This window comes from Catharus ustulatus, chromosome 1 (genome assembly GCF_009819885.2).
Source record: "Catharus ustulatus isolate bCatUst1 chromosome 1, bCatUst1.pri.v2, whole genome shotgun sequence".
NCBI lineage: Eukaryota > Metazoa > Chordata > Aves > Passeriformes > Turdidae > Catharus > Catharus ustulatus.
The window spans coordinates 45,241,221-45,259,830 of NC_046221.1; the positions used below are offsets into that span (position 1 = coordinate 45,241,221).

General features: G+C 38.3%; 1 protein-coding gene across 2 annotated transcripts in view; it reads left to right on the forward strand.

The window, feature by feature from the left end:
* The window catches only part of DNAJC13 (DnaJ heat shock protein family (Hsp40) member C13), a 64,878-nt gene that overhangs the window by 37,811 nt on the left and 8,457 nt on the right, over positions 1-18,610 (forward strand). For both annotated transcript variants that reach the window (XR_004419453.2, XM_033072682.2), the window contains exons 28-51: positions 1,105-1,209; positions 1,596-1,798; positions 2,239-2,323; positions 2,803-2,957; positions 3,884-3,929; positions 4,107-4,261; positions 4,870-5,071; positions 5,669-5,784; positions 6,556-6,634; positions 7,201-7,336; positions 8,446-8,630; positions 9,953-10,027; positions 10,236-10,355; positions 11,603-11,782; positions 12,122-12,289; positions 12,900-13,013; positions 13,345-13,461; positions 14,013-14,190; positions 15,225-15,316; positions 15,677-15,776; positions 16,669-16,743; positions 16,910-17,022; positions 17,432-17,601; positions 17,972-18,014. Coding sequence is in view for 1 of the 2 variants with exons in the window: in XM_033072682.2 (XP_032928573.1) it covers positions 1,105-1,209; positions 1,596-1,798; positions 2,239-2,323; positions 2,803-2,957; positions 3,884-3,929; positions 4,107-4,261; positions 4,870-5,071; positions 5,669-5,784; positions 6,556-6,634; positions 7,201-7,336; positions 8,446-8,630; positions 9,953-10,027; positions 10,236-10,355; positions 11,603-11,782; positions 12,122-12,289; positions 12,900-13,013; positions 13,345-13,461; positions 14,013-14,190; positions 15,225-15,316; positions 15,677-15,776; positions 16,669-16,743; positions 16,910-17,022; positions 17,432-17,601; positions 17,972-18,014 (3,012 nt within the window). In the remaining variant the exon portion in view is untranslated. The remainder of the gene's footprint in view (positions 1-1,104; positions 1,210-1,595; positions 1,799-2,238; positions 2,324-2,802; positions 2,958-3,883; positions 3,930-4,106; positions 4,262-4,869; positions 5,072-5,668; positions 5,785-6,555; positions 6,635-7,200; positions 7,337-8,445; positions 8,631-9,952; positions 10,028-10,235; positions 10,356-11,602; positions 11,783-12,121; positions 12,290-12,899; positions 13,014-13,344; positions 13,462-14,012; positions 14,191-15,224; positions 15,317-15,676; positions 15,777-16,668; positions 16,744-16,909; positions 17,023-17,431; positions 17,602-17,971; positions 18,015-18,610) is intronic.

Consider the following 18,610-nt stretch of genomic DNA (forward strand, 5'->3'; position numbering starts at 1 on the left):
GAAAATTTTAGTCAGAAGGGTGCGCCTTATAGTCGTGAAATTACTGTATTCTGTGAAAGGGACAATTCTTTAAAAAAAAAAAAAAAATAACCAACGTACAGTAATTTCACAATTATGAGCCACACCATTTTGACTACAATTTTGGTCTGAACCCAAAGTGCGGCTTATAATCAGGTGCGGCTTATATACGGACAAAGAACTAAAAGTTACTGTTTTAGTTTGGAGGACAGGTGTCTGCTGAGAAAGGCAGGAGCTTCTCTTTGAAATGGAGAATGTAAACCCCCTCCCTCCAAATTATTATAATTTTGAAATCAAGTGACTCTCAGGCAAAGATGGGAATTAGGAATAACAGTTCTTTTCTAGGGAAATTAAAATAGAAATGCAGTACTACAAAGAAACAAACTCCAAACCCTGACAAAGTCAGAGTACAACCTGACACCCTGTCAGGCAGGGTGTTGGTAGCAGTCCCGTTAAACGGTGGCTGCATCCTTCTGCAGTGACAGATGTGATTCAGTTGAAGCAGTGGTTCTGTGGAAGGTGCAGTTTCCCTCCAGAGGTCCAGTGGTGATGTGGAGAAATCCGGTTTTCCTCTGGAGTCCAGTGGAGAAAGGGGCTACCTTAGTGTCCCAAAGCCTCTGTTTTTATCTTGGTAAGAAATGTTGGGCTCTTCCCCCTGGCTGGAGCAACTTCCAATGGGATGCAGTAATTTTATCAGTCCCACAGTGGGACTCAGTGGGCCATTAGCAGAAAATGACTGGCTGGAGGAAGGATGGGTTGTGAAAAAATAAAGAACAGTGCCCTGCCTGGTTTCAATGGATGGCCCATTAGCAGAACATCTCCCGTGGACATAAGGATCACTGCCCCCACCCTCGACAGATGGTGATAGAATAGATACCTTTTATCACACTCTGTATTGTAACATGGGGCTTATAATCAGGTGTGGCTTATGTATGGACAAAGAAAGAAAAGTTGCCAACACCCGTAGATGCGACTTATACTCAGTGTGGCTTATAATCGTGAAATTACTGTACTTCTCACATTTCATGGAGAAATGTGATATTTGCACTGTGAGCTAAAGCTATTCTTGTAAATACCAACTTTTAGAGCAACGTGATTGAGGCAGCACCTGATGCAAAGAGGGAGAGTGAGAAAGAGTGGTACTTCGGCAATGCTGACAAAGAAAGGAGTGGTCCTTACAGCTTTCAAGAGGTATCTGTCAGCTTCAGACTTGCAACTTGACAAATTATTTATGTCCTGGTGACTGTGTGTTTCAAACAATGAGAGGGATCATAAACAATGGTAAAGAATGTTCTCCAGGTAACTTTAAATAAGGAATAAAACTTGATAAGAGACTTGGTTTAGTGCCAAGAACTACAACCTTTTTGGTAAGACTGCCTATCCCTTCATGCCTCAGTTAGTTGCAGCATAATCTGACACCTACTTTGCGATTCTATGACAGAGTTATAAACACATTGAAATTTCATGCAGCTATACTGCCATACAACAGTTAAAAGCTTGTCATGAGTGTGAATGTTTAGAAGCAAAGGTGGCTCTGAATGCTGAATAAACTAAATTAATCTCTAATCTTGCAATAGATGCAGGAACTATGGAACAATGGAACACTGACTTCAAAAACTCGTTGCTGGGCTCAGGGTATGGATGGTTGGCGACCCTTGCAGGTCATCCCTCAGTTGAAGTGGTGCTTGCTTGCCAGTGGCCAACCTGTGTTGAATGAGACTGACCTTGCCACACTTATCCTCAACATGCTCATCACCATGTGTGGATATTTTCCCAGCAGGTAAACAGTGATTTTCAGCAGAATGGGTAAACTTTATGCATAAATGCATGAATTCATAAATTCTGTCTTAAAGCTTTTCTTAGAAAGTAGTACATTAAGGAACTCTATTAAAGAGCCTTTTACATGGTGGTAATTAATTCTGTGGGCAAATAGAGAGTTTGTAAATGAGACAATACTAGCATTGTGAAAGGGACTTGCAGGAATGAATGCACAAGCTATGTGCATTTCTAATGCTATAGACAGGCTCTTGTTTAACTTAAACAAAACTGCTTTAATGCAGGACACTAAGCCATGCTTACCAAGTCTAACAACAGACTTTGAAGTTAATGAAAAAAGACAAAGAATATGGCTTCAGTAGTCCAATACTTATGCTTAATAAAATTGTTCACTCTTGAAAGAGAAAAGGCACGTGTGCTTACTGCTGTTCTACTTGATTTTAGGGATCAAGATAATGCTATTATAAGACCTCTGCCTAGAGTGAAAAGGCTGTTGACAGATAGTACTTGCCTTCCTCATATCACTCAGGTAAATAACTCTTCAAAAATGTACCTAAATGAGTGAAAGTTTGACTTACTCTACTGTCTTCCCCATGTGAATACTTTAGGTGGAGCAAACACATCAAAGAAGAATTACAACATTGTGCAGATCTCTGACCAAGCAGTTGTTCATTTCACAGGGTGTTGTTGCAAATTTCATGCTTTTCAGCCAATAGCTCATAAAGAAATATTTCCATCCTTGGAGATACTGAAAAGCCACCTGGACATAGTCTTTATCAACCAGGTCTAAAAGACAGTGCTTTTAGCAGAGGGATTTGACAAGATCTCCAGAGGTCCCTTTCAACTTTAAATATTCTTTGGTTGACACTTCCTCTTTTTAAGCTGAAGTATTCTTTAACTGTATTTCCTGTAAGTTTCTGGGTTGTCCCAATAATTAGTTAAAACTTCAATTTTGGCTAGATAACTCGCATCCTTGCAGCTAATATAAATGCTTGTGTTTGATTTCAGCTACTACTGACTTTTGATCCTATCCTTGTGGAAAAAGTTGCTGTATTGCTCTCTCATGTCATGCAAGACAACCCTCAGTTACCTCGTTTTTACCTGAGTGGAGTATTCTTCTTCATCATGATGTACACAGGTTCCAATGTACTTCCTATTGCAAGGTGAGGAAAAAGAACAGCCAAAAGTATCTCTTGACCAGTCATCCTCAGGACTACTGCTCTACCTCTCTACTTGCTCTGGGAAATGTGGCTTGCTAGAACCAACATGAAATTCTTCCAGAAGAATTGCCTCCATGTGATTTAGTCAGTCACTAAAAAGTGAAATGCTTATGATTCTTCCAGAGAGGGAATGAGAACATGTCTGATGATACAGTTCTAACAGGACATCTGGGCATACCTTATTGTAGAATAAACCATTACAAACACTAAAAAGCAGTAACACAGGCTCCATATATGCTGCTGTAGCTTTTGATAGTAGGCAACTATTGAAAGGGTTTAAAAAATCGAGTAGCCTCTTTCAATATTGAAACCTAAAACAATTAAATCAGTCTGTACTGCCTGATAATGGACTACACATGCAGGTGGCTATTGCAGTTCATTTCAGTACTCTTCTTCTAAATGCAGTAGTTCATAAAAAGCTGTCCTACAATTCTATTTAAGTCTCTTGTACAGTGAAATGCATTGGGAAACGATTGCATGCTTCCATGATGACTCTGGTGTAATAGAACTGTCAGCAGTTAGTCTAAAATAGTCTTATTTTATCCCTGCAGCGATGACCTAACAGCATAAAGGTTGTCTGTGTCTGTATCAGCATCTTTTTGTGTGTGTATAGAAAACCAGCTTTCAATAACAAGACTTTCAGACTGAAATGATGAACATAAGGCAATATTTATAACATGGGAGTGCTTAGCTTGGTGGAGTTCCCAAGGATGTAATGAATACAGTACAGAAATTCATGCAACTGTTGCAGTTACTCTTCTATCTCAAAGTAAATGTGTAATACCTGCCAGCTGAAGTATGTTGGTCTGCTTACTATTCAGGTGTACCTAAGTATCAAACAAAGAAAATAACTACTGTTTCTCTTCTAGGTTTTTGAAATACACGCATACAAAACAAGCTTTCAAGTCTGAAGAAGTGAGTAGATTGTAACAATAAACTACCTGTTTCCAACTAGTTTTGCAGACTACCTGTAGTTGTTTTAACTAGAATATAAGAACTATAAGGGAAAAGGGGGAGAGTTTTTAGGTCTCAAATTAGTTAGCAAGACAGAATTCAATTACCTTTGAGATGACCATGTGATCTCTTCTATAGACAAAAAGTCAAGATATAGTTCAAAGAAGTATACTTGGACATATTCTTCCTGAAGCAATGGTGTGTTATTTAGAAAACTATGAACCAGAAAAATTTTCTGAGATATTCCTTGGAGAGTTTGACACTCCGGAAGCAATTTGGAGCAATGAAATGAGGTAACTGTTTTCTGTCAGAGGGGCAAATAAATCTGAACTACAGGTTATTTTGAAGAGTATTTGACATTCGTAAAGAAAGCTGAAAATACCTGGATTCCAGGACTTCCTCTTGTTTGTCTTCTGCAAGGTCAATGTCCTGCATTGCACTCTGCTTTAACCAAAAAATAACCAGGGCAAGGGAGAGCAGAATTGGCTGTGGGAAGGGGACTATTTCTCTGAATATCTTGTATAAGTTACTTTTGTGAATGGAGACTTGACTATGTATGTGAAGTGCTTTATACTTACTCATTTATATGTAATTTTTTGTTACCAGAACTTATCTCTGTGATATACCTCTAATATTTCAATACATATTAGAGTCTTCCAGAAAGTAAAGAGATGTTGAGAAAGACAAAATACCACTTTTAATTGTTTTTAATAAACTTTTATTAGGAGTGTTTAAATGGCTCTCTAATAGAATAGGAACAGAATCCAATTCTAAATCCCTACTGAAATGTAGGAAACTTCTAAGGAAAACATTTTCAGAGGAAATAATTGAACATGCATGTACAGTGAGTGAGGATTGAGGACTACTGGGCAAGTGTTAAACTAAACTTTGTAACTTTTAGGCGTCTAATGATAGAGAAGATTGCTGCTCATCTTGCTGACTTCACCCCTCGTCTTCAAAGCAATACAAGAGCCCTCTACCAATACTGTCCCATCCCAGTTATCAACTATCCCCAACTGGAAAATGAACTGTTCTGTAACATTTATTACCTCAAACATCTTTGTGATACACTCAGATTTCCAGACTGGCCAATTAAAGATCCAGTAAGTAAAAAGTATTTTAGGATTCATTTATTTCTTGATCTTTCAGTTCCAAAAGTTCATGAAAAATCATAAAATATTAATATAATCAAATGCTGCAAATAACTTCTTTATCATGAATTTTGGTCCACAAGTAAATACATTAAACCCTACTTTATCTTGAGGCAACATATTGTTATTTCCACGTAGCAACCCCATAAGTGTATCCTCTTTGTGGTGACTACTGAAATAGCAAAATCAAGCGTCCAAGAAACTACGGAGTGTGTTTCAATGAATCTTTTTTTAGGAGTGGTGAGAGGAAATGGAAAGTGTCAGTACATTAACTGAAGACATCTTTTTGGTACAAGTCTATGGACTAGATCTGTCTAAGCAGCTTTGTTTATTCATGCAGCTTTGCAGTTTTTATAGTATTATGATGCAAACTGTGTCTTATTTAAGTGATTCTCCATCTTCTAATTTGACTCTTGCATAGTAATTTTAGTCTCAAGGTGCTTTTATATTGAATAAAATACAGGATTCATTAATAAAGCAGCATTTTATTAAAAATTATGTATATTGGTGTCAGCATAAATTAAACACTAATAAATTGTAATTCTTGAGGTTAAACTGTTGAAAGATACCCTAGAAGCTTGGAAGAAGGAGGTGGAGAAGAAGCCACCGACCATGTCAATAGAGGATGCTTATGAAGTTCTTAACCTACCCAGAGGACAAGGCCAGTAAGTTGTCTTCAGGATTTAAAGTTGTATAACTACTTTTATATAAACTCCATGCATTGAGCAAACTGAAGTTTCTTATCGCTGTACTTGGAACGAGTTAGTGGTACCAGCTCAGTCATGTGTAGCACCTTCTTTCACAGTGGAAGATTGCTTTACTAAAAAGAAAGCTTGGAAATGCAATTCCAGTGTTTGAGAAAACAATTGTTAAAGTGCTTAGATAAGCTGAAAATGGGGAACAAGCTCTAGACTCAATCACAGTGAGCAAAGTATATATCAGAACTTGAATATGTTCAAAGGAGCTTTTTTGTGTAATCATCCTCCTCCCTCCCCCATATTGTTATATCCTTAGAATTTTTTGCATCCTGTCTTGCCACTGGTTTCTGACTTCAGGTCTCTAGAAGTGAACCAGCAGCAGTTTGTGTTTCTCCTTCAAGAAGAGTGCACTTACTGCAAATGGTGAAAAACTAAGTGTTAACACTTGTAGCTCATTTAGATTCCCCATTTAAAATATTGGGGAACTTTGAGCACCTTCTGGTATGGGTACTTTCAGTCTCTAAAATTTCTTCCTATTGTGACCACGTGGTTACCCCCCATTCAGTGTAAGATAATGAAGCAGGGTTTTACAAAGGAAATAAGAGAGCTTTGTAGTTTTCACTCAAAAGGGAAAGTTGCAGTTACTGTTAGTACTGTTGTCAGAACCCCAGGTTGGTTTTGCTGTGGTTGTTTTTGGTTTTTTGTTAAGTGTAATTGATTGAACTTGTTTTATTGTAGAAATGATGAAAGCAAGATCAGGAAAGCTTATTTCAGGCTGGCTCAAAAATACCATCCAGACAAGAATCCAGAAGGCAGGGTATGTACAGCACAAATTTATGGTCTTAATAAAATGGGGACATACTCAGCTACAACATAAATTAAGAATTTTGAAATGCACACTTAAATTGTCTTTCTTCCTTTTAAAAGCTATGCCTCAGATGAATGCTAAAATACAGACTAATGCTACAGATGAATAATTTAACTAATACCATTCAAGGATTTAGGATTTCTGCAGTAAGCTGGTGTAGTCAGATCAGACTGGCATCTCAGAAATGGTCTTTAGAGTTACACAGGACCTAAACAAGCTATTTGTTCCTTTTCGAAGATTGACTGCTTTCTTTGCCCATTCTCACAGTCTGACTGTACTTACTGCTTTTGTCATTGTATGATTTAGTTTCTTGCCTAAGGCAGAATCCAGGAGATAAAAGAAAATTAATACATGACCCAGTGTTGTTTGCAGTATTTCTTGAAATGCGGTGAGGCAACAAAGCTACTGTTGTTGCTAACAACCTGAAATGCTTTATTTTACTTGCGCTTAAACTGATGCCCTAGTAATTTAGAGGGTTCTTAACAGCACTTATGGCTGTTTCTCCTTATTTACAGGATATGTTTGAAAAAGTTAATAAAGCATATGAGTTTCTATGCACAAAGTCTGCCAAGGTGATAGATGGGCCAGATCCAGAAAACATAATTTTGATCTTGAAAACTCAAAGCATCCTCTTCAACAGGCATAAGGAAGGTAAGCATGCTGCCTCAGAGTTCTATGTTCATTTCTTTAGTGGTCATTTCAGTTACCTTTAATCTTTTCTCTTATTGAGTCTGTGCTCTGTTGATCTGATTTCTGACTTGCCGCAACATTATGTACCTATGGGTATAGGGCTTCAAAATAGGACTTTTTCTTCCATGAAATAAATTAATCTGCAGTAAAACTTAATTCAAAACAGCATGAATAGCTCTTTGAAGTGCTCTGCTCCAATAGTAATCAGCTTGAATCTTCCTTGGTATGGAGAATTCCATCTATGCAGAAAAAATCCTCACCCAGATGCTGGTTACACATGAGATTAATTACACTCATCTGGCTATTAACAGTAAGCCATTCTTGCAGGAATTCTGACCAGGGTTAGAGTCCTCGGGTGAGTGTACTGCAACACAAGCGATCTCATTGCTCAGTTGGGAAGGAGGGATATCTAGATCACCCTAACACTTGGCTCCAGCTACAGTCCCAGGCTGGTAGCTGCTGCCATGTCCAAGTCTTGCAGAGCCCAGTGTTTTGCTGTGTAAGTGTTACATTATAATGGTAGTCTAAGAACTTCACCTGTAATCATAGTCCTGTCAGTTATATGGAGCATTGGTATAGACTTAAATGTGTTGACTTGCAATTGGCTCCGTATGAAAAATGAAATTATTCTTTAGCACTGCTAAACTCTACAGGAATGAAAAATGCAATTTAAAACTTAAAATAGTTGTGTCAAACTGGACAAAATTCTTACAGGTTTATTGTCAGTCAGTCGTGGTCTTAGACAAAGACCAAGCTATACTTGAGTTTCTCTGGAGAGAGACAAACATGTTGGGAAGGCTCTGAGCTTGGGAGCTTACGGAGCTGGAGACAAGCCTTTTTGATCTTACATGAGTTCTCCTTTGAAGCTCTGTTAGCTTCTAGCATGAACAGTTCTGTGTGATGAAGAATTGGATTGCATGGACTGCTCAGTCTTGTTCCAGATTCCCCAGGTGTTGACTTCCTTTCTTAGTCTTTATATATCTGATATATCTTCCCCCAATAATTTTGTGGTGGCTTAAATTGCTTAGACTCTGTGTATACATAAACTTGGACTTTGTTTCCTCTTTCAGATTTGAAACCTTACAAGTATGCAGGCTATCCTATGCTGATAAAGACCATTACCATTGAAACATCAGATGACCTTCTGTTTTCCAAAGAATCTCCACTGTTGCCTGCTGCTACAGAACTTGCTTTTCATACTGTCAATTGTTCAGCATTAAATGCAGAAGAACTGAGGAGAGAAAGCGGAATTGAGGTAAATGTAAAGAAATATGTTGAAATGTATGCTTCTAGTCTAACTTTTCCATAGTGAGAAATCTTAGATCCTCAATGCCTGGGAAATCAGATGTAATTGAGAATCACTTTTGGTCTTGAGAAACCTGGTATTCTTAACATCTCAGATATTCTGGATACAGTAGGAGAAACATCTTGCAGAATATACCCTTTTCTGGTCCTAGGCTTGTCTATTGAACTGTGGATAAATAAGCAAGCTACATATGAAGTTTCTCTACTCCTTTATAGAACTGGTGCATTTTTAATGTAACAGAATAGATAAATGTGAATAAGTCACTTGAACAGAAGGCCTTTTCATTGCACATATTACATTATTAGAACCATCTAGGTAGGAAAAGGTGTTGAAGATCATTGAGTCCAACTGTTCATCCCAACACTGACAAGTCCCACTAAATCATGTGTACATGCCTTTTTAAATACGGTCAGGAATGGCAACTCAACCGCTTCTCTTGGCAGCCTGTTCCAGTGCTTGACCACCCTTTTAATGAAAAAATTCCAAGAGTGATAAGGTCCCTCCTTAGCCTTTTTTTCTCAAGGCTATACAGTCCCTACTGCCTCAACTGCTCCTTATCAGATTTTTACTCCAGAATCTTTTCCAACTCTGTTGCTCTTCTCTGGACATGCTCCAACATCTCAGTGTATTTCTTGTAGAAAAATGAATACACCATTCAAGGTGCAACCTTACCAGTGCTGAATACAGGAAGACAATCACAATGCCTGGTCCTGCTGGGCACGTTGTTGGTGTTCCAACTCAGGATGCCATTGGCCTTCTTAGCCTCCTGGGCACACTCTGGCTCATGTTCAATGGCTATTAACCAACACCCCCAGAGCTTTTTCTGCCAGGCATCTTCCCAGCCACTCTGTCCCCAGAATGTAGTACCTGCATGGGGTTGTTGTGACCCAAGTGCAGAACCTCGCACTTGACCTGGTTGAACCTCTCACAGTTTGCCGTGGCCCATTGGTCCAACCTGTCCAGACCTCTCTGCAGGGCCTTCCTGCCCTCCAGCAGATCACATTCCCACACAACTTAGTGTCATCTGCACACTGACTGAGGTATTAGTTCAGTGAGAAAACTGGCAGCTCTTAAATCATTAAAGGTTATTACTAGCACTTAAAATTTACACTTACAGGAATTTTGCACTACAAACCATTTATGCAAGCAACAGATTTTTGTCAAGTGTTTCACTTCAGCCATTAAAAATTACTTTGCTAGCTAATATTTTGGTTTTGCTGGCTTTTACCTCTTTGTTGTGACTGAGCTTGTGCATCATCCAATCCTCACAGGTATTGCAAGAAGCATTTAATCGTTGTGTAGCAGTCTTGACTCGTTCTAGCAAGCCAGATGATATGTCTGTACAGGTGAGTTTAAAGCAGCCACTTTAACCAAGTGTATTGTCTTCTCAGAAGACTACATGGTGTATATATATGTGTAATATGATCATAAATGCAACTGTGTGTTTGAAATAAAATCAATAGAAACATCGATCTAGTATTGTATATATTAAAATAGAATTACAAACATGCATTTTTCCTCCACTTGGGACCAATAAAATATTGTGATTTGTAGGTATGTGGATACATTAGTAAATGCTACAGTGTAGCAGCTCAGTTTGAGGAATGCAGAGAGAAGATTACAGAAATGCCTAACATAATTAAGGACCTCTGTAGGCTACTGTATTATGGCAAGGTGAGTGTTCCTTTTCTTTGTCCAAATGGGTGTTTGACTGTTAAATGTTTTGGGGAATATTCTGCTTTTAGGGCAGATAAGACAAACCATTCTATGATTCTATGACTGTGTTGGAAGAGACCTTAAGTTCATCTAATTCCAAACCCCCTGCCATGGGGAGGGACACCTTTCATTAGACCAGGTTGACTAGACCTGCATCCAACTTGGCCTTGAAGACTTACAGTGATGGGGCATCTACGGTTTCCCTGGGCAACCTGTGTCAGTGCCTCACCACCCTCACAGTAAAGAATACTTCCTAGTACCTGACCTAAACCTACTCTCTGTTTGAAGCCTTTTCCCCTTGTCCTGTCACTCCATACAGTTGTAAATAGTCCCTCTCCTTTTGTGCAAGCTCCCTTCAGGTACTTGGGGGTCACAATTTGGTTAACTTGAAACCTCCTCTTTTCCAGGCTGAACAAACCCAATTCTCTCAGCCTTTCCTCATAGTTGCAGTGACTGGTCAAACCCTTCTGTAAGATCCCAGCAAATCATGAGATACAAAACTCAACTGCCTTGTTTCAACACTTTTGTTTGAATCCATTTAAACTGTAGATTTGAATTGCAGCCACTCTAAAGATTCAGCTACTTTTGCCTTTTAACTGACACATCAGGCAGCTTGGCTTATTGTACTAAATCAGCAAATAAAAGTACTACAACTAGACCTTGCATAAGCAGATAGACTCTAAAGTCAGCATAAACTCTGGGAACAGTGTTCAAGAAGTTTTCTTGCCATTTAACTCTTTTGAACTTGCCTCATGTTATAAAAATGCTGAATTTTGTCTGAATTAAGAAAGGAATAAGTTTTCGTGTAGGGTGTGTGAAAACAGGAGACTAAAACCAGATTCTAGTAATTGACTGTATATGCTAGTGTGTTCTTTAGTCCCGACAGGACACATGTATTGCCATAAAAAACTCACCTGGGAATCTCTGCCTCAGTTTTGAATTGTTTTTCCAGCAGTTCATCAATGCTACTTTCTAATCATGTGAAGTAACTATTCAAGTACACTTCCCTTTGAAAGATGCTGACTAATTAGCCGTGTTGTTGGTTACCAAATACTTCTGCTGCAGAAATTATGTCCACTTCACTTTTCATTGCTGGGCTGCTTAGTAGTGCAGAATTAGCAAGTTTTGGCTTTTAAATCTATTGAAACCAGTTGGCATTCTTTGGTTACAGGTATTAAGGCAAACTTCTTTTTTTCTCCCCTCAGACCATACCACGAGTGGCTGCTTTAGGAGTAGAGTGTGTTAGCTCCTTTGCCTTAGATTACTGGCTACAAACACATTTGTTCCAAGCTGGAGTTCTGTGGTACTTACTGGGTTACCTCTTCAACTATGACTATACGCTGGAGGAGAGTGGGATTCAGAAAAGTGAAGATTCAAACCACCAGGTAATGTTGCCGAGATGCTTTCAATAATCAGTGGCTGTTGTTTGCAGTTTCTTACTAAGAGACCAAGTGTATTCAAATATTTGTTAGAATCATTGAATTGCTGAAGAGTCACATTAACAGAGAGTTTTGGAAGGGAATTTTTTTGTATAGTGATGAATGCTCTTCAAGTTTAGTTTTTTTGGTTTTTTTAAAGCATTCAACCGTTAAAGCTGCCAAAACCCATGGTTTCTAATGGTTTTCATGCAAGACACTCTTAATCTATAGCAAACAGTATAAAAGTAAATTTTCACTATCAGAAGAAAGCTCTAGGTTTTCTCAAACTGTCTCTGTATTTTTCAGGAGGTAGCAAATAGCCTTGCTAAGCTCAGTCTTCTGGCCTTGAGTCGCCTTGGAGGGTATCTTTCTGATGAACAAGCTACCCCTGAAAACCCAACAATCAGGAAAAGCTTGGCTGGAATGTTGACACCCTACATTGCAAGAAAACTTGCTGTGGTCAGTCCTACTGAGGTAAGGGTCTGTTGGCCTAAACTTTCCCTAGTGATTTATAAGAGGTGTAGCTGGTCACTTCTAAAACACTGAACTCTCTTGGACTAGCTTGATACTGAGGAGAGCAGTGTAATTTTTACTTGCAATTAAGGTAATTGCAGGGAAAAGAAACTGGTTCAGCCTCAAACACAATGGGCAGCAACAGTGGTTTATGGAATAATATTTGCAAAACAAATGTAGAAACTAAAAAGTGGAGATAATTGTTCAAGGCTTAAGGATATAATGATGATGGAGAGCAAAGGTTAAGCATAACTCCTTAAAGGTGGTGCCAAGGAAGTCATCTGTGAAGAGACATTGCAGGTAGATTGGATGGACAATCTGAAAAAAGTGTGTCTCAGAGCAGAATAAAGAGAAAACTAAAATTTAGATTGTACTTCATGTAACTTGCACATGCTATTTTTTCCTGTATGTTTTTCCAATATGGGAAATTTCACACTTTAAACTTGCTTGTGTAATTAGTCTAGCTGTTAATGTGATTGGATTGACTGATACCATGAAACATGCTGATTACTGTGCATAGCGATCCAAAACTCTTGTAAATATGTTACATCATATAAATTCTTTTTCTTAGACTCTGAAGATGCTTAACAGTAACACAGAGAACCCCTACTTGATCTGGAACAATGGAACACGAGCTGAATTACTTGAGTTTTTGGAATCTCAGCAAGAAAGCATGATTAAGAGAGTAAGATACTCCTTACTTTAAATCACAGGACTGCTTTTTAAAAACCTGTTTTGTGTTTTCCTGTATCGTCTTGGGATGCAGTTGTATGGTTAATATAAGTATCCATTGTTGTCTACCCCAAAGTTAGTTTCTTCATTCCGTAGTTTTTAAAAGAAAACAAAAACCCTAAGATTTTGCTAGTTCATTTTGTGTTAGGTTTCAGTCTGAGCTTCTGACTTGCTGAAGCATTAAGTCTTCTGTTTAAGTATTGCCTATTTCATTATCGGATTATAGCTTTACAATTTCTTCAAGATTTTCTGTCTGAGCTTGTGCTGCTTATCTCTCCTTAAAGGGTGATTGTGACAAAACCTATGGATCTGACTTTGTCTTCAGTGACCATGCAAAGGAACTTATTGTGGGAGAGATTTTCGTTAGAGTCTACAATGAGGTCCCTACCTTCCAACTAGAGGTGAGATGTAGCTAAAAATCTTCCTATTAAAACTAGTGTTTGGAATGCTACTTCTTCCTTATCTGTTTATCTGTCAGTGCAAACAGAATGGAGAAAATACAGAAATGTTATGGAGATTTCCTTCAAGACCAGCATGTTATGAGAAATCTCTTTACTGGAGCAGAATAAATTAAAAGAACAAGTCTGTCATAAGGTGTGCTCTTCAGATGTCTTCATGACTTCTCTCTACAAGCTTGTGAAGCAGACACTTGGGTTGATTCAGTAATTCTAGGAGGTGGTGATTCTGCCTATTAGCTTTGCAATCAGTCTATATATATGGGCAAACATATACATGGAGTAGTGGCAGTTTTTTAAGTGTGGCAGTTTTTTAAATGTATATTTAGATAGAAATAAGATTTAATGTGATCCAGATGTTACAGTGGTCATGGGAAGTGGTGCTTGTCTGGAAAAAAAGGAATATGTGAAATGTAGAAGTTACTTGGATACATTTTCTTCTGCTGTGGGTACTGTTGCATCACACAGTTAAAAATGCTGTCATCTCTACTTCAAAGCTTCCCAAAGCATTTGCTGCAAGCCTCTTGGATTATGTAGGCTCACAAGCACAGTACCTTCATACACTCATGGCAATAACTCAGACTGGGAAAGTGGAGTCCAATCAACATGGAGATCGCTTACGGAGAGTTGAAATGGCTCTGGAGGCTCTGAGAAATGTCATAAAACACAACCCAGGTAAGCTTAAAACTGAATTTCCCCAGTATACTTTCCTGTGGACAACCTTAAAAACTCTGAACCTCTGTAGTCTTTATCTCCCCGTGAGAAGGAAGCTTTTTTTGCTTGCTGGCAGACTTTACATTGTTGGTAAGCCATATAAGCTTGCTGGTTTTTTTCTTGCCTGGAGAACTCTGTCAGTAGATGTAGCAAAATTTTGGTTTAAATTCAGGCCTTATCTGTTTTCATCTCTGAATCATTAGGTCTTAACTGTAATTTGATCCTGCTGTTGCTAGGAAGACTGAAACGTCTTGAAAGAAACTTTCTGTAATCCTTCAGAGAATCTTCAACTGGTTTTTAAACTTCCTTGCATGAAAAAATTCTCCTTGAACTGAGTACTGTAAACACCTAAATGGCACCTATATTAGGGTGTAGTAAAGCAAGAGGAGAAGATGCTCTTGAGAGTGGGCAGCAAAGTTTACTGAGCAGATATGAATGTACAGACTGAAAAAGTGTGAGACAAATGATTAGGATGTTTTCCTACTGTATTATATGTTCCTTCTAAAAGCAAATCATGTTACTATTGTGGCATCTAATAATAGCTCATTAGGATGTTCTCTGTGTTTGCAATTATAAAACTGAAGACAGCTGTTCTGCTGGAGCTAGCAACCCTGCTCTGAGCTGGGGCATTCTGAAAGTGTATTTGAAGACAATATGTTTTGATGGTCAATGATAAATAAAATTATGGAATTTGTTTAGTTGTTTTGTAAGAGTGCAAGTAACTAGGTAGACCAAGAACTACATCAGTTACTTTCTTTAGAGAAGGGAGTTACCCTCTGTTTTTGAAATATTGTTGACCTGAAATTCTGTGGAAACTAGATTAATAGAGGAGTTCATAATTTTCTAACTCTGTAGCAGGTGCTGTCCTGTGTGAGCTCTTATACCTACAACTATGTAGTCTTTAACACCTCTGTATAGTAAAATATGGACATGGGAATTGGCCTTCAGTGAATGCCTTGGTTAACATGGAGAGTAACTTATTTGGTCTCTTGCAGGTTCTGAGTGTGAATGTATAGGGCACTTTAAGTTGATATTCTCCCTTCTGCGTGTCCACGGAGCTGGCCTGGTGCAACAGTTGGCTCTGGAGGTAAAAAACCCAACCAACCAAAACATAAACCAACCTCCACAAACTCCCAACCTCCCTGTCTGGATGTTTTACATAATCATCATAAACAAACCTGATTGTGTAGCTGTTGGAGTAGCATCTGAAAAATACTAAGATTAGGACTCCAAGGCATCAGTTCCTCCTTGGAGGAACATGTGATATTTCATACCTGTGTCTTTGCATCCTTCTTGCCTGAAGACACAAAACAATTGGGTAGGAGAAATAAATGTTGTAAATATCAGCTCTATTGGCCAGTGAGTTGGCTGACTTCATACACTGGGTTTTCTGAAAAGTGTCTGAACAGCTGAAATATAATCAAGTGCTCTTTGTGATCTTTTGCAGGTAGTCAACATAGTAACAAGTAATCAAGAATGTGTTAACAACATTGCTGAGGCAATGGTTCTTGCTAACTTACTGGCACTCCTGCATTCCTTACCTTCAAGTAGGTACTATCGTAGGACTATCCATCTTGCAAGGCAAAGGCTTTCTAACTCAGAAACCTATAAGAATGCAACTGGCTGAAATTAGCACTTGAGTTCTAGGTTAAAATTGTCTTGTTAGCTTTATAGGATAGATAACTGGGTTGCGAAGAGAAACTACAATAAGAACACCTATATATTGGACCAAGGTATTCCTCAGGCTTCCTAGCTGTTGCTGTGCTCCATTCCAGTTGCTCTGTTATTAATGAGAGCAGTAAAGACAGTACTTGAATACATTCTGAGTGAAACATGGTGTTTCTATGCTTGTCCTAATAAAATTCTTCAGCTATCAGTTATTTCCCTTCTGGATAAGAAAAGCAGAGCTACCAAACAGGAATCACCATTTTTTTTTAAAGATGATGACAGGAAGCAAGAATAGAAATAGATAGTTTTTTAAACAAATGCAAAATTTAGACCATCTCTGTCATCACAAAGGCCCTATGATATGCTGCTAAGTCACTTCTGTCTGCTGATTTAAACATTAGTGACTGTCATATCCAAAGCTAACAAGGATGTTTATAAAAATGTGTGTGACTGGTTTTTTGTCTTAAATGTGTGATCTGAAACATATAAATTGCAGGTACTCTGATTGCTTCTGTATTGTTTAGCGTTCCATTGACAAATTATTCCTGGAAATTTAGTTAATTAGTGTCTAATTAAGAAGTTATGCGGTATCAGAATGTGTGATTGATTTGACATTCCTCAACTAATGTGGTGTAGCTAGAAATCCCTACGCTTGTAATTGTAGAACATTTGTTGCAGTTTTGATAGAGTTTTCTGTTAAGATTGGTTACATTTATCTTTGCTTATTCATTTTCTGTGACGCAAAGTTCTTAATACTCTTTATTTTGACAGGTCGGCAGCTTGTTCTTGAAACTTTGTATGCTTTGACATCTAGCACAAAAATAATTAAAGAGGCCATGGCAAAAGGTACAGTACTACACTGAAAGCAAATGTTTCTGCAGCAATGGACTTAAAATGCATAGAGCGGCCACTCTTCCCTTTAAAAAAATCAGTGTGAAATTGGAGAATTCCTACTACTTGCGAAGAGAAAAAAAAACCCCAAAACTGAATGCTCCCTATCTCTTTGTTACAGGTGCATTAATCTACCTACTAGATATGTTTTGCAACTCAACTCATCCACAAGTCCGAGCCCAAACAGCAGAGCTTTTTGCCAAAATGACTGCAGATAAGCTGGTGGGTCCAAAGGTAAGAATCTTAACAGCTCATGTTGGAACTCTTTCTTGATATTACTGACATCTCTCTAAAGATGAGCAAAAAATCCTCTTCTGTTTCTGAAATACTCATGTAAGGATCAATCAGGCTTTTTCAAAATAATTTAACTTTTAATCTGTGAGCAGACTTCTAGAAGATGTTGTATGTACAGTAACTTGTATAAGCAGTTTGGTTTCCATTGGTAATGACTTTAACAGTAGAGACCTAGATTTCAGTGTCAATGGCTATTGCTATTTGAAATGATGACACTATTTTATTTTGTGGCAGTGTTGTCTAGCACTTGACAATTCTAGCATTTAAGACATTTGGACATTGTGGAGGTTTCCATTTCTGTTAGTTTGTCATATAATACACTAAATTCATTTATGTTCATCCCTTTTAGGTTAGAATCACACTAATGAAGTTTTTACCTGGAGTCTTCATGGATGCCATGAGAGACAACCCTGAAGCTGCTGTTCATATCTTTGAGGGAACCCATGAAAATCCAGAATTAATTTGGAATGACAGTTCCAGGGAGAGAGTATCAACAACAGTTCGAGAAATGATGCTTGAGTATGTTGAAACCTTTGGACTCAGTTATCTTTAACTGAGACTCCCTCTTAGTGGCAGTAAACCGGAGTTGCTGTAGATGAACTGTGAGACAGAGCTCTGCCTGTAAAAAGTAGAATTCTCACAAACCAGACTTCAGTGAAAGAAGCTTGTTCACTGTTTGTGTACTGTACGTGTAAGTCAGTGATACAGGTGCAGTTTGTGCACAGTCCGGGTATTTGCTCACTGCTGTAGGATTTCGAGGGATAGAATGGGGATAGAATGGGGCTTAGAAACTGGAGCTCCTTGACAATGATGGAGGGAGACTGAGGTATCAAGTAGAGAAGACAGCTACTGCTTTTACTGCTCATTAAAACTTACTTTCTTTTTGAAGGCACTTTAAACTTCAGAGGGACAACCCTGACAGTAACTGGAAGGTAAAAGTATACTGTTTCTGCTTTGAGTGTGTCCAGGGAGGCTGTAAGGCATGTGATAATAGATGCATGTGTTGGACTCTAACAGGCTTTTTTTTCTTAAATGTACTAACAGGAATTCACTGCTGTGCTGTGAACATAACTGCTCCTAACTGAAAACATAACTGGTTTAATGTTGAATTGATGCTTTGTTACTACTTGCACCTTGAAATTAGACACTGGTAAAAACCATTGTCAGCATACTCTGAATGTCCTGATAGTTCAGGTCATTCTAAAACTCATCAAAAGTCAGCAACAAAGGAGAATACTGGTTTGCTGGAAAAAATCCTGTCACTACGTAGCCATAGTAAACTTGTTCTTGGTAAATGTGAAGTAACTTTAATAAGTCACTGGGTCTCAAAAAATATCTGAATCCTTAGCCATTCCCTCACATCAGGCCCATCAGTGAGGTGTTTCAGTATGTCACAATTCCCAGTATCTGTGAAAAGCTAGACATTACTTCCTCCCAACAGTCCTCTAGTTCAACATTAAACCAGTTACTAAACACATCAGTCATGCGTTTGATCAATCAATGCCTGTTTTGATCCAGATGAAAACTG